The 13,376-nt window shown below is 30.8% G+C and overlaps 1 protein-coding gene across 3 annotated transcripts; it reads left to right on the top strand.

Moving 5' to 3' along the window:
- Positions 1–415: 415 nt before the first annotated feature.
- On the top strand, positions 416–8,990 carry LOC113377023 (serine-arginine protein 55-like). Of its 3 annotated transcripts, none has more exons than XM_026617184.1 (12): positions 416–581; positions 2,537–2,671; positions 2,749–2,819; positions 3,313–3,411; positions 3,479–3,586; positions 3,857–3,883; positions 4,426–4,495; positions 6,414–6,487; positions 6,587–6,760; positions 7,213–7,293; positions 8,355–8,459; positions 8,542–8,990. In XM_026617184.1, the coding sequence occupies exons 2-12, from the start codon at positions 2,546–2,548 to the stop codon at positions 8,660–8,662; spliced, it is 1,056 nt and encodes a 351-aa protein (XP_026472969.1). In that variant the 5' UTR covers positions 416–581; positions 2,537–2,545; the 3' UTR covers positions 8,663–8,990. The 3 variants fall into 3 exon arrangements, with proteins under 3 accessions (XP_026472969.1, XP_026472968.1, XP_026472970.1); XM_026617183.1 differs by having other exon boundaries at positions 6,587–6,766; positions 8,542–8,988; XM_026617185.1 differs by lacking the exon at positions 3,313–3,411 and having other exon boundaries at positions 6,587–6,766; positions 8,542–8,679.
- Positions 8,991–13,376: the final 4,386 nt, after the last annotated feature.

Below are 13,376 nucleotides of genomic sequence, written 5' to 3'. Positions count from 1 at the left end.
GATTTTTTTTACATTTAAATTTTTCTTCTATCTATGAATATAGGCATCATGACCTTTGTTCTTACCTTGCATCTCTTAACAATATATCTTCTTATAACAATATATCTTTATTGAAGAATGTGCTCATATTTAATAGAAACATTTTGAATACAATTTAAAAAAGTAAATATTGCAGTTAAAATTGAATCAAGTTTGAATTTAAGATTATTGCATTTTTGTGTCCGTTGTTGTGTGATTATGTTGGTAAATAACATTCTAGATCTATAGTAGAGTTATTATATCATCAATAGAATATTTAAGTTTTATAATATCCAATCAATTACATTTCAAATTTCGCGTACGTCATGAAGTGATCGCTTAAAGCTCATTAATATTTGTGCTCCGTGTCCTATCTTGATAATACTTGCAATCTATGGCGCGTATGAGACAAGCGTTGTGGAGTGAGTTAGATCGTCATTTATCTACGGTGATTTCGTTGTTTAGTCGATGTTCCTGTAAATGTGATTATATTAATAATCGTTTAATAATCATTATTAAGTATTATTAAAGTGCATTTTATCTGCTGCCTAGTGAGAGATCAGGTGAGTTTCGATTTATATATATCATGATATCAGTATTATGTAGTAATTAAGTGCATGTGGCCGACATCTTTGTTTTTGCCGACGTGTTTCGGCTTTTTATATTTCTAAACATCATTCATCGTTAAAACAAGTGGAATTATTATAAATTTGTTACTAAACAAATGACGCTGGTTCGGCGTGTGTATTGAAAATTGTTTGTGTATATAAAGTTCGTCGTATTAGTTTAAATGCGCATTTAGTATCGAGGCTGTATTGCATTATGGGCGCGTGTTTTGTCGGCATGTATTCCTTTGATGCCGCTTTGATGTTTGTGCTTGAAGAATAAGTGTATATAGTATATATATGTGTATATACATTTAATTTTTGGAGCAGAAGTGCGCAAATAAATTTTCAACAAAAGGTTAGATATTATTTTGCCGCATTCTATTTCTCATACTTTATGTTCGCTTTTATCAAGTTAATGGTTTTTATTAATAATCCATTCATGTACATGCTAAATATGCTGGAAAATTTTTGCTTTTGTGTGTACTTCATTCAATATCAACTAGATATACTAATACACACACATGTGCTGATATACTCATAATATACCAATGCTACTGATAACAGGAAGTTTGCCCATCTAAATAATTTGTTCAGATATAATTGGTTAGGAATGCCAGAACGAACTTGTTCCATATCTCATAATGGAAAATTATTGTATAAAAATTCATATTTCTTAAATAGAAATAATGCCATTATCTAATGTTTACGAATTTCGGAAGAATAGTCGTAAATTAATTTTTTTCATATAGAATTGTTTTGGCTTGTTATTATATAATATAATATACAATAGTACAAATCATACATTATATTTATGTAATATAATTGATATTTCTCATGTTTAGATGAGCGGTGCTAGGGTTTTCAACACCGAATTTCATTTTCTCTCTGGCGTCCCGTCTATTTTTTTACCTGTTTTTACAGGTTGTCATTAAAATTATATGAAAGTTATTTAGTCTTATTTTATTTTAGTTACTACCAAGTATTCTATAGCTCGGTTATTCTATGGCGCCCCTTTGACTACGATGCGTCCGCATTTTTCATATGCATTGCATTCAAAGTATATATATATATATATATATATATATATATATATATATATATATATATATATATATATATATAATGTCCTGGATTTTTCAATAAATTGATATTTTTTACAGACAATTAATCCAATAAATTTAGATGTTCAATTATGACGATTCGGTACTAGATACGTTCCATCATCAGCTTTTTTTTTGTTAAAAATAAGAAACCATATTTATGAAAAAACAATAATAAACAACAAACTTTTTCACTTCACTTTATATTTTTTTTTATTGTTCATTTTACAATAAATTTGATCTACTCATGTATTTATTGTTTATTGTAGTTTTGTCCATTGAAGAAGAGCCAAATTGGGACTCAAAATATATGGATATCCATTGAAATTATTTTGAGAAATATAACTTGTTTTTTTTTTAATTGTTATTTTTGGTGGATGTCTGTTTAAAAAGAATTTTGTTTAATCAGCATATATATCACCATCTGAGCTATATATATACAGCTTGTTTCCTTTTTTATAAATTTTGTTTGTAATGCTACTGAGAGTTTAATCAGCATTGTTTTCTTTATTGAAAAACTCGGCATATGCTAGATATGTACTTAGTTCCTCATTTTTGTTCTACAAAGAATCTTCTTGTGATATCTATTCAATATTGTAATTGATTGAAAATATGAGAACTCTGCATTTGTGAGGTATTATAAAGGCTTTGTTGTTTATTTAGACTCAATTTGAATACTGTATTGGTTGTAAATTGAATTTTGGTACAACTAAACTAGTTGTGCTGAACGTAAAGTTTATAGTTATAATTTTCTTCATAATTATACTAGTATGTTTACAAATAGTTATTTCTTACTCACTCTTTTAATAGTAGGCAAAAATGGTTGGCTCCCGAGTTTATGTTGGTGGTCTGCCTTATGGTGTTCGAGAGAGAGATCTTGAGAGATTCTTCAAGGGTTATGGACGGACTCGCGACATTCTGATCAAGAATGGTTATGGATTTGTAGTAAGTATTCTACATTAAAAACATTTCTTTTTATTTATAGGCTGTTATAATTTTTTTATCTTTAACTTTTATTATAGGAGTTTGATGACTACAGAGATGCTGATGATGCAGTATATGAACTAAATGGCAAAGAGCTACTTGGAGAGAGGTAAGTTAATTGCATGTTATTTTAATTTCATGCAATAAATTTATTACATGCAAAGCAGCATTTGTACAATTATACTTTCCATAAGTTACGCATATGGAGAATATGGATTATTGTATTTTAGCTATTTTTCCAATTCTTCTATTGTGTGTGGAACAGTGTTATCGTATCAATCATGCATTCATCATTTTTCATGTTATCATGTTATTTGAAGTTTCCAGAGCTCGGAGATAGTTACTTACAGTTTCATATTTTCATCAATTTTATATATTTGTAATTGGAAGGTTTTGTACTACAAGAGCACATGCCATTTTATCAAATTTTATTCTATGTTTTTGACATTTTTGGTGATATCAAAAGCATGTGCTCTGTTGTATTACCGTAACCTCCCATTAGAATGACAGGTGGCCAATTAGACCGACAGTTGTGGGGAGCCTGATGTGGAGCTGTAATGAAAATTGTCATGATTGAGCATTTTTATAATATCAAATTTCAGAGTGATAGTTGAAGCAGCACGTGGTCATGCTCGAGGCAACGGATATGGGCGGGATCGCTATGACGACAGATTTGGTCGTCGTGGGCGATATGGAGACAAGTAAGCCTCGTTTTATATTTTCCTGAGAACGGAAATGTTTTCACGTTATTTCCGTTTGCTTTTACAGAGTGTCTGTAGAGAGAGCACGGGGCACCCCCAGAGGAAGTGACCAATGGCGTAATGACCGAAGGGGTGGTTCGAAATATCCACCTCAAAGACGGAGGAGTCGCGATAAGTAAGCTGTTTAGAGCTGAATTCAAATCTATTAACATTTAAATTCTGAATAAGTTTTTTTTTTAAATCTATATGACTCCTCTTAAAATTAAAATTTTATTATCGATATTGAATGATCAACTAAATTTGGAATTTTTATTTAATATTTTTGTTCTCGGCCTATTTTTTATTGTAAATAATAATCGCGCTTTTCTCTTTCAATTATTCATATATGGGAGACTGCTCGATTTTTGTGTGTATTTTCACTAATCATTTGTTGGTACTTTTGCAGTTACAACAATGACCGCTCTCGTGAAAGGTAATTATACATATTTTAATTACCTAATGTCATACTATAAAATAGTTAAGTTTGTGAAGACATACAATACAGTCCTGATTCTAGAGTTTTCAATGTCTAACATGAATATGCAATTTATAATAACGTTAACGATGCACTTATATGTGGGGTGCCCCTATGACAGAATGAGGTGCTCAGTTGCATGTCATCACATAAATTAATTTTTTTTCACTAAAATTTTCTAAGTAATTATTTTACAGAATTATTTTCTGTGTACACCTTTTTCTTCTATTTTTTATAAAAGTTTTTATAACTTATTATATAAATTTTGTCAACACCTGGGATTTTTTACACTTGCTAAATCCCTGCTCTCATGTAACTGATCTTTATTTTGGCTAATTATTGCTTTGTGTATGTAATTTGTAATCTCACTTAATTAGTAATACAGAAAAGCTATTTCCTTTCAACTTTCTGAATGTTACTTAACAAATACGTGTTGCATGTTCTGTATTCACTAGTATTGCTTTTATTTTTTGATGATTGATGATATTTTGTGCTTTTAGGTATGGCCCTCCAACACGCACTGAATATAGATTGACAGTGGAAAATCTTTCAAGTAGAGTGAGCTGGCAGGTAAGATTTTTACTAATGAATGGTGTCCATTTCCCTCATCCTTGGATAAGTTTAGATCAGTAGTTGACTGCATATTGGTGTATCTCTTTGGATAAGATGAAACTGGCTGTCATAACTCAATGAAGATATAGATCTAAAACATAAAAAGTCGGGGTGACTGTGAGTAGTCTACCGAGGGCAGAGATGTCAATTCCATCACCACCACACATGGGCGCACACATCACTCGATATAGTCTTGAAATTTTTTTACGTTTTTTTTTAATTCAGTTTGCATGTTAAATATGTATTACAAAAAGTGTACTATTACATAGAATTGAATTAGGCAACAAACTAAAAGTATACAATATTTTAGAATTATTTTAAAATAAAAATTGAATAAAATGTTCTTTTCGAAGAGCTTTTGAGAGTTCCGTCCCCTATCATGTGAGTGGCCATCAATGGATTAGTGCGATTCTGATGTGTGGATCCCCAGGGTCTGGCAGTCTAAAGTGACTTAGTGTTTGGTACCATCCACTTCTCGGTTATGTGTGTAGCCTCTCGGGCTTGTCAAATGAATTACTTGAGATGGCCACAACTACCGCCACACCTATCTACCACTTCTTGTGGCGTTTGAGGGTTTATATGAAAACTCTAGGGATTGCCACAAGGTAAAACATGAATGACGCTGTCAGAAATCTGGTTTTAATATTCATTTACTATTTTGGCCGATTATTTTCAGAATAATGTATATATTACACTTTAACTTCCCCTATGCAGTGGTTCCCAACCATGCAATTGAAATTAGAAGCATGTGCAAATGTTCAGCGACACTTTAACTATTTGATGTTTAAAGATAATTGAACTTACTTTATTTACTTATTTGCATGCATACATATATACACTTGAGTAAAATAAATGCAAAATGGTTCGTGGGTTTTTACTTCAATTCATATAAACTTTATAAGTTTATTTAAGTTTGTACTTAATCTCACAAAATAAAATTTGTCTCAGCCTTCGTATTCAGCAAAATAGAAAAATTCTACAATATTGCCAGGGTCTTCAAATTTGTTCTGTCCAATGATGTAGTAAAATTTTTATGTATATATGTATGTACAAACACATTGGCCATATTACGAACAGTTGGGAAACATTGATATATTTTATAGTAATAGGTACATATGTTGTGCTTTGCTGTAATAAATTACTAGATGCTATACACATAATTACAAACGATGGGCTATTAGTGCATGTCATGTGCTGAGGAAACGGATTGACAGACTTCTGAGAAAAATGGATGTGAAGAGTTGGATATATTACTGGATCTTGAAATGGATGGAAGAATATGTGAAATAATGATCTGAATGAGAGACAATGCCGATATGGATTATTGCTGAAAGAGACACCAATTGAGTCAACGGCCTTCTGGATGGGATGTACAGCTAATGAAATCAGATACACTCATTATAATATGTCATTGCGAGAACAGCTGAAACTAATTAAACCATAAGAGTGCAGATAAAATACAGCATGAGCTAAATACATATTCATATGAAATTAAACAAATAAATGCACAAAAGAATCTAATGTATATTATATAACTGTTAATACTCGTTGTATTAATCAGTTCGTACATACATTTCCTCTATTTTGAATACACTCAACCTGGTACAAAACTTTGGTTAGGCACAAGTTTGTAAATATTTAATTGCGGAATGATTTTTTTTTTCGAATGTTTAAAAATTCAAAAACCTTTGATACTTAATACTTTATGCTACTGGTTTACCATGTTTGTAGTGAACTGCAAGACTCGCAAAAAAAAATATGTAATTGTCTATTTTATTAGCACTGAATAATGAATAGTACATTTGTATCAATTTTGACATATCTTGCATTTGGAATATTACTAAATAAATATCAATTATATTTTTATTTTTTATAGGATTTGAAGGATTATATGCGTCAAGCTGGTGAAGTAACTTATGCTGACGCCCATAAACAACGCCGTAATGAAGGGTAATTATCATATTTATATTTTCAAAGTAAAAATTTTGATTACCATGTACTGTAGTGAACTCTTTTTTGCTGTGAGGTATTAACAGACTTTCTTTTCAGAGTGGTAGAGTTTGCAACTCTTGCTGACATGAAGACTGCTATTGAGAAATTAGATGACACTGATTTGAATGGGCGCAGAATTAGATTAATTGAAGACAGACGCCGTGGCAGTAGAAGGTCAAGATCTTCCAGCAGTCGCTCCAGGTCTCGATCTCGCAGGCGATCTCGTTCAAGGTCCAGGTTGTACAAATAACAAAACAATTGTTGGCTACTAAATAATATGGCGTTCAAAAATTTCATCTTATTTATAAGCCACTGATGTCATTCTTGAGCAATACTAGCCAGTATATTTTAATAACATTCCTCCCTTTTATATTTATTTTTCTAGTAGTTTGACTTTAAATTTATAAGAAATGTATGATAAATATTCTAATACATTTATTGTATTTCTAAATTTACAATTTCTTGTAAAACTAAATTTTTAAATTTGCATTTACAATTCTCATACATCATATTTCATTTACTGTTTGAAAGCAATGGCATTAGTGATTATTTTCATTTATATCTTATTATATTTCATTAAATTTTTGTTTTGATATTAATTTCTCAAGTGCCTGAGTACCACACAGTTGTTTAGTGTACAACTATAGAAAGTTATTTCGATGTACTAAATAAATATTTTTTAGGTCATCCCGTTCTCGATCTCGTAGCCGTTCTCGTGGAAAGTCCAAGAGCAAATCTCCCGCTAGATCCCGATCGCGCGATGCGTAAGTTAAAATCTGATAATGATGTGTAATAGTATAGAATTACTGTCATATTCTAATATAAACAGAATTATATTACTTCTATATATCAGGTTGGCAATGAAGTACGGATTTTTAGATAGAAAATCAAATACTTTTTTCATAGAACTAAATAACATTATTCTGAATTGATTTATCCATTTTAATTACTGATTTTTGTTGCTCAAGCAGCATCTTTTTCCCACTTTCACAAAAAAGATCAGTTTTTTGTTAACAGAAAACTGAATCTGGTACAATTGGACACCATCGTTATTGATTTTTTTTAATTCAAGGTGTTTAGTAAGTATTGAATCATTAAGTACTGAGATGCCTGGACTGTATGTTGGATGTGACAAAACATCCCACCCAGCTCTAATTATTATTACTGAGGTGCCAAAGATATCCAATGTCAATAAGGGATAATAAGGGATATTTGACAATTCAGGTTGCCTTTTTTTTTATCAACTGCATTGTTTAATTTTGTTTAATGTAGACATCGGAATTCATCGTTCGGTTGGTATTTACGGTTCAAAATAGGCAATTCCCTTTTGAAAACCGCAACAAAAATTGTCGTTTGCTCGTGGGGACCGCACCAAAAGTGATCAATGATCTCATTTATAAGCGGTGGCCGTGCCGTCTTCTACGTGTTTATCAACCAACTGGACGACCAGAGGTTTTTTCATCTTTAAGCGGAAAATCTCCAGAACAAAATTCGACAAATCAATTTTGGCACTGCCATTTTTTTTTAATGCTTCGTCACCTTCAACAGCTCATAGCTTATTGTGAGCTTATGATGCGTACCTAAGGTATAAAGGAAATATTTCATTTTTTTTACAAATTAAGAGCTGAATTTTACACTTTCAGTAACAAAAAATATTTTACATTTGAACTTCGGTAAACCTAAATTCAATTAAAATCAAGTAAGAGTAGAAACTGCACTTAATTGCCAACCTAATAATATAAAAGAATTTAATTCAATATTAATGAATAGATATTTACAGTTTAAAAGGTTTATACACCTTCAGTTAAATATAATTTCTTTACAGGAAATCTCATGATCGTTCTAAATCTAAATCGCGCTCGCGTTCACCTTCGGCTAAGCGCGACGATTCTAGATCACCTTCAAAGTCTAAAGCCAAATCATTATCACGGTAAGCATCACTTCATAGTTCATTGCTTTGTTTTTGATGAAGGGTTCAAACTAGAAACATTTACATGATTTTTTTTTTTCAGGGATCGTTCTCGTTCCCGTTCTCGATCTGGTAGCAAGGCAAACAGTAAATCTAAGTCGCGTTCAGTCTCTCCTTCCAAAAATGAGAGTACACCTGACAGGAATGAAAGTATGGAGGATTAGCTTAGCTGTATTTTGTTCTTTTCTAAACTTTACTTCTCATTAGATGACGTACCATGCAATGCAAATTATATAGCCGAGAAATTGTTTAGTAGAGGGCAAATCAATTAGTATGTATAACTTGACTACAAAATTTAATCATAGGTTTGAAATATTTCTACATGTAACTTATATTCTGTACAATGGTTCATGTAATTATTTAAATTTTTATGAACAATGCGTTCCTTGTAATTTTTTTTTACTTTATAATTTAAATTTTTATTTTCATTATTTTTATAATTGTACCTTAGTCATTGTAAATATTATGTTACATTGTAGTAACTTCTTTTGAATAAATCTTGACCCTAATTTAATGATACTAATTCATTTGTTACATGTTCTTTACTTCTTTTTCAGTGTATCACTTTTGCAATAACCATGCTAAGTTTGATATTTTTGTGGTAATCCAGAAAAATTTTAATGTCATGTTTGGAATGTTTTTCAAATATTTGTACAATAAATACTTCTACTTCTGGTATCAATATCTAATTAAACCAACATTGTGCTATTGCAAGTTTATAACACAAATTTTATTCCGATTATCAAGTTTTATCATGCTGTTTGTAAAAAAAAAAATATGCTTAGTATTTATATATATATTTATTTATACTTTTCTATTTTTTTTTTTTTACATAGTTATTAATATACAATAAAACTCCATTAGTCCGGCGCGCTCGAAACCTGCATTGGTTGGTATTGGTACCGAACTATCGGGCTGTAATTATAGGAATAATCAATCAGGTTATTAAACTACAAATAAAGTATGCAATATAGCAGTTTATTTTGGATATCAAATATTGTATGTACACATACTGTAAAACATATTTTACTTGATCAATAATTTCTAAAGCACTAAATGTAACTCTAGCCTCAACAAAAGTGATAAACTTATTGAGTGATTGATTTTGATTGCATCACAGCTTTTGAATAAAAGATATTCTATAAATAATAGCATTTAAAATTTGAAATAATCTCTCGATCCGTCAATTGAATCAAATATGTTATGTGGGTGAAGAGTAGCAAAAATATTTCCAGAAACTAACTGGGGGGTGGGCTTTCCTGCTGGCTTTAATATCTTCTGAGAGGATTTCATAATCTCTCAAACATAAAGTTGGTAAAAACAGTCCATGACCGAAAAAACAACGAAAACTTTCGAATAGCTCTCTAGCTTCGTTTTTATTTGAAAAAAAAAAATCATTGTAACTTCAAAATCCGCTTTTATCTTTAATTAGGTTTAAATTAAATTTTAATTCTTTGATTAGATTTATCAGTAGTCCTCACGACGATAACTGCATAGCAGATGTGTGTGGAAAATAAATACTTTCAAAACCTACAGTCAATGCCAGCAAATGGCAAAAATTTTACATAATTGTGAAAAATAAACATTTAATTATTGAAATCGTGTTTATTTCTTTCTTAATTCCAAGAGAAAGCAGTCCTTCCAGGTATTGCCGGAAAAAGTAAAAATATCACAGTTATATAACGACTGCCATTGGGTTGTCTTCTAATTATTATTTTTTTGGTGCTTTGCCCGGTGGCAGCAGGTAAGTGTGTGAGAACAGAATGTTACCTGCTATGTAGCCTTACCTTTACCACATTTAATTAATTCCCTATTTCTACGCCTTTTTTCATTATTATTACTATTCATATTTCTATAGAAGTGTATGAAAACGAGCATACATACATTTTTTTTGCAAACTTATGCTTTCATGCTGATTTCTTCCTATACCTTTCAGTTCTTCTCTTTTACCTTCAACGACATCGTGCAGTAGTCAGTTTTTAGAATACGGGACTGATCCAGTTTATTTCCTTTTTATGATCGTGCTCAGTAGAGTTCTTTCTTTGCCCACTTCTTTCAGCACCTGTTCATTTATTAATCTGTATGTATTTCATTTTCTCCATTGCCCCCATCACTACATTTAAAAGCTCTCCGGGTGGTTTTTGCCGAGTCCATGTTTACGATTTGTATGGAGCAATGCTTCAAACATAACACTTTATTTGCTTCTTCCGCAAGTCGAGATCAGCCTCGCAAGTAGCGTTCTTGTTTTCGTGTATGCCTCCATGTGCATACTATCTTTGCCCTGATCTCTCATGTGCATTTTCCGTCTCTGATCAGGATTTTTCCCCCTAATTGAAGTGATTCATGATTTAGGCTCAATTTCGATTTCTACTAATTGCCATTAGTAAACACTCTTATGGAATGGATGAATTAAGTCATTCATTTATTTCTTATAATAATATGAATCATGTAATTTTCTTCTTTATCTTTTCATTTCATTCTTTAGATTCTAAAGTTCAGAATGTCAATAGGTGTATAAATTGATGTTATTAACTTCCCGTGGTGTAAGTTATCGTAATCGTCAAAAAATCGAAATTTAAAACTTTTACATTTCTTCACGTTTTGAGTTTCTGAACATTTTGGCATACCTCAGAAAAAATGGATGTGTGTGTATATGTATGTATGTATGGATACAATTTTTCGTCCACGTTTTCGGACGCACGGAACAACCGACTTGAATGATTCAAAAAACATTCTATTCTTATTGATAGGGAGATGTGCTGATTAGTTTTTGGCAAAGGCAAGTCCAGCCGTTTCGGAGATACGGAGCAAAGAATGCAGAAAATAGAAATCGAGTTTTTGAGAGATCGGAGCATCGAATTTGAATGATCCAAAAAAAACATTCAATTTGTAATGACGGAGAAAAGTGGTGATTATTTTTTGGCAAAGACAAGTCCAGCGGTTTCGGAGATACAGAGCGAAATGTGCAAAAAATGGTTGTTTTTGAGGGAACCAAGCGTCCGATTTGAATGATTCAAAGAACTTTCTGCTTGTTTTAACAAAATAATTTGGGAAAAAAAAATTTGTTTCATTTTTTTTTCAAAATATCGTAAATAATTCAGATTTTAATTGTAATTCTGACTTAAATTCTAATATACACCTAAGTCTGTTTTTACACGGAGATTGGTTCCAGAAGAAGCCGTGTAAAAAAAAAAGTGTAAAAAAAGACATTGATCTTATACAAAAATGGGTGATTTGTCCTACTCTCTAAAACCTATTAAAATTAGTGAAAAACAAGAATTTTCAAGAACAAGAATTCATGTTTATTTTAATAATAATTCCCCTAAATTAGTGCTATTCACATTTGCTTTGACCAGTAAAAATTGTTTGTACGCGCTAAAGGGGAATTCACTTAAATCTTTAAGCTAGTGTTCGCAAACTATCGATACTATAGATGGTTTCAGACTTTTTTCTTACATAAGTACTTTTTTGTGATATGAACATACTTCACAAAAATTGAATTTGACAAAAAAATTTAAGTACATAAAATTTCAAATCGTGCTAAATGGAATAAAATCGTGTAAAAAAATTAAAAATATTCAATTTTCAAACCGTGTTATATCAAAACCGTGTACAAAAAGACCGTGTAAAAACAGACTTAGGTGTACTTTAAACAAATATTTTCAACTTTGCAATTCAGTTTATATAATTTATATATTTATAATAATCTATTAGAAAACATTTAATATTCTTAGAACATTTCGTTACGGTACGGAAAGTTTCTGCAATTTGCCTTAAGGCACGATGCCATACACCACTAGTTTTTATATTGTTATTGTTATATCTTTATATTGTTGTCATTAGTGGCGTCGGAAGCAAAATTTTGATGGGAAATTTTGATGGGCTCGTTTTTTTTAGACTGCCAGTGTGAGCTCCTTTTTTAGGCATTTTAGACAATATAATATTTTGAGATTCATTAAATAGTTTGCTAAATGGGTCCAATGGTATAGCAAAATAATTGAGGTATTCTTGTACGAGTCCGCTATGGATATAGTGAGAACCTGGTAAGAATCTCGTGATAAACGAATACAATCCTTACCTATCGAATGTAATAAGAATTCGAAAAGTTGCCGTCAAGAATCCAATAAGATTTTAATAGTATGAAAATGAGATTATGGCAGAAATACAATAAGATTCTACCAATAATCTAATCAAATTCTTATAATATGATACGATTCTGGAAGAAGGAATCCTATAAGAATCTTGCAAGGCCCTCGTGATAAACATATGCGGGCCTAGAATCTAGTCGGAAATGATTCTAGTAAGAATTTGGGGAAAATCTACATTAAATCTTATGAGAACCTAGACATAATCTGGTTGGGATTTAGTCAGTATCAGGTTAAAAGCTCATTAGATTCTAGTTAGCATCTATTTAGAACCTACTTAGCAGTTAAAAATTATAGCCATCATCGGTCATAAATGACTTAATAAGCGTGTATATTAAATTTGAATGGTTTGTGGGAATTGTGGAAAATGATATATGCATATTTCTTTTAATTGTATATATTTTTTTATTTTATGAAATATGGCCGACAATGAACGCTACGCCCTGCTGTCAGTATTATCTATTACATTATATTTATTATAGTATATTATGTTAGAATGTTTTAGCAATTTCTTTATCATTCATTCTTCCAATTTATCCTATTGACCATTCAAGGAGTTTTATGCTCAAGTTCCATATGATAAATCAATTTATTAGTTTTGATTTTTCTTTAAGATTTTGTGATTATTCATATAATAATTTGCTCATATTTTTATATTTAATTATTAATCAAATATTTTGATTTGCAATTCCTACACCATAAATACAAATGTCCCTTCTAAAATTTGTTTTAG

Source organism: Ctenocephalides felis, unplaced genomic scaffold, assembly GCF_003426905.1.
Source record: "Ctenocephalides felis isolate EL2017-DRISC unplaced genomic scaffold, ASM342690v1 CF-g0.4_SCAFFOLD_01886, whole genome shotgun sequence".
Classification (NCBI taxonomy): Eukaryota; Metazoa; Arthropoda; class Insecta; order Siphonaptera; family Pulicidae; genus Ctenocephalides; species Ctenocephalides felis.
The sequence above is the reverse complement of the archived record's forward strand: the minus strand, read 5'-3'. Positions and strand labels throughout refer to the sequence as shown.

What these genes read in the sequence shown, in the direction of transcription:
- LOC113377023 (XM_026617183.1), top strand. Translation starts at nt 2,546, where the DNA reads ATGGTTGGCTCCCGAGTTTATGTTGGTGGTCTGCCTTATGGTGTTCGA. An exon ending in AAAGAGCTACTTGGAGAGAG is followed by an intron (nt 2,820 to 3,312) that starts GTAAGTTAATTG and finishes ATCAAATTTCAG; the next exon opens with AGTGATAGTTGAAGCAGCAC. An exon ending in CGATCTCGTTCAAGGTCCAG is followed by an intron (nt 6,767 to 7,212) that starts GTTGTACAAATA and finishes AATATTTTTTAG; the next exon opens with GTCATCCCGTTCTCGATCTC.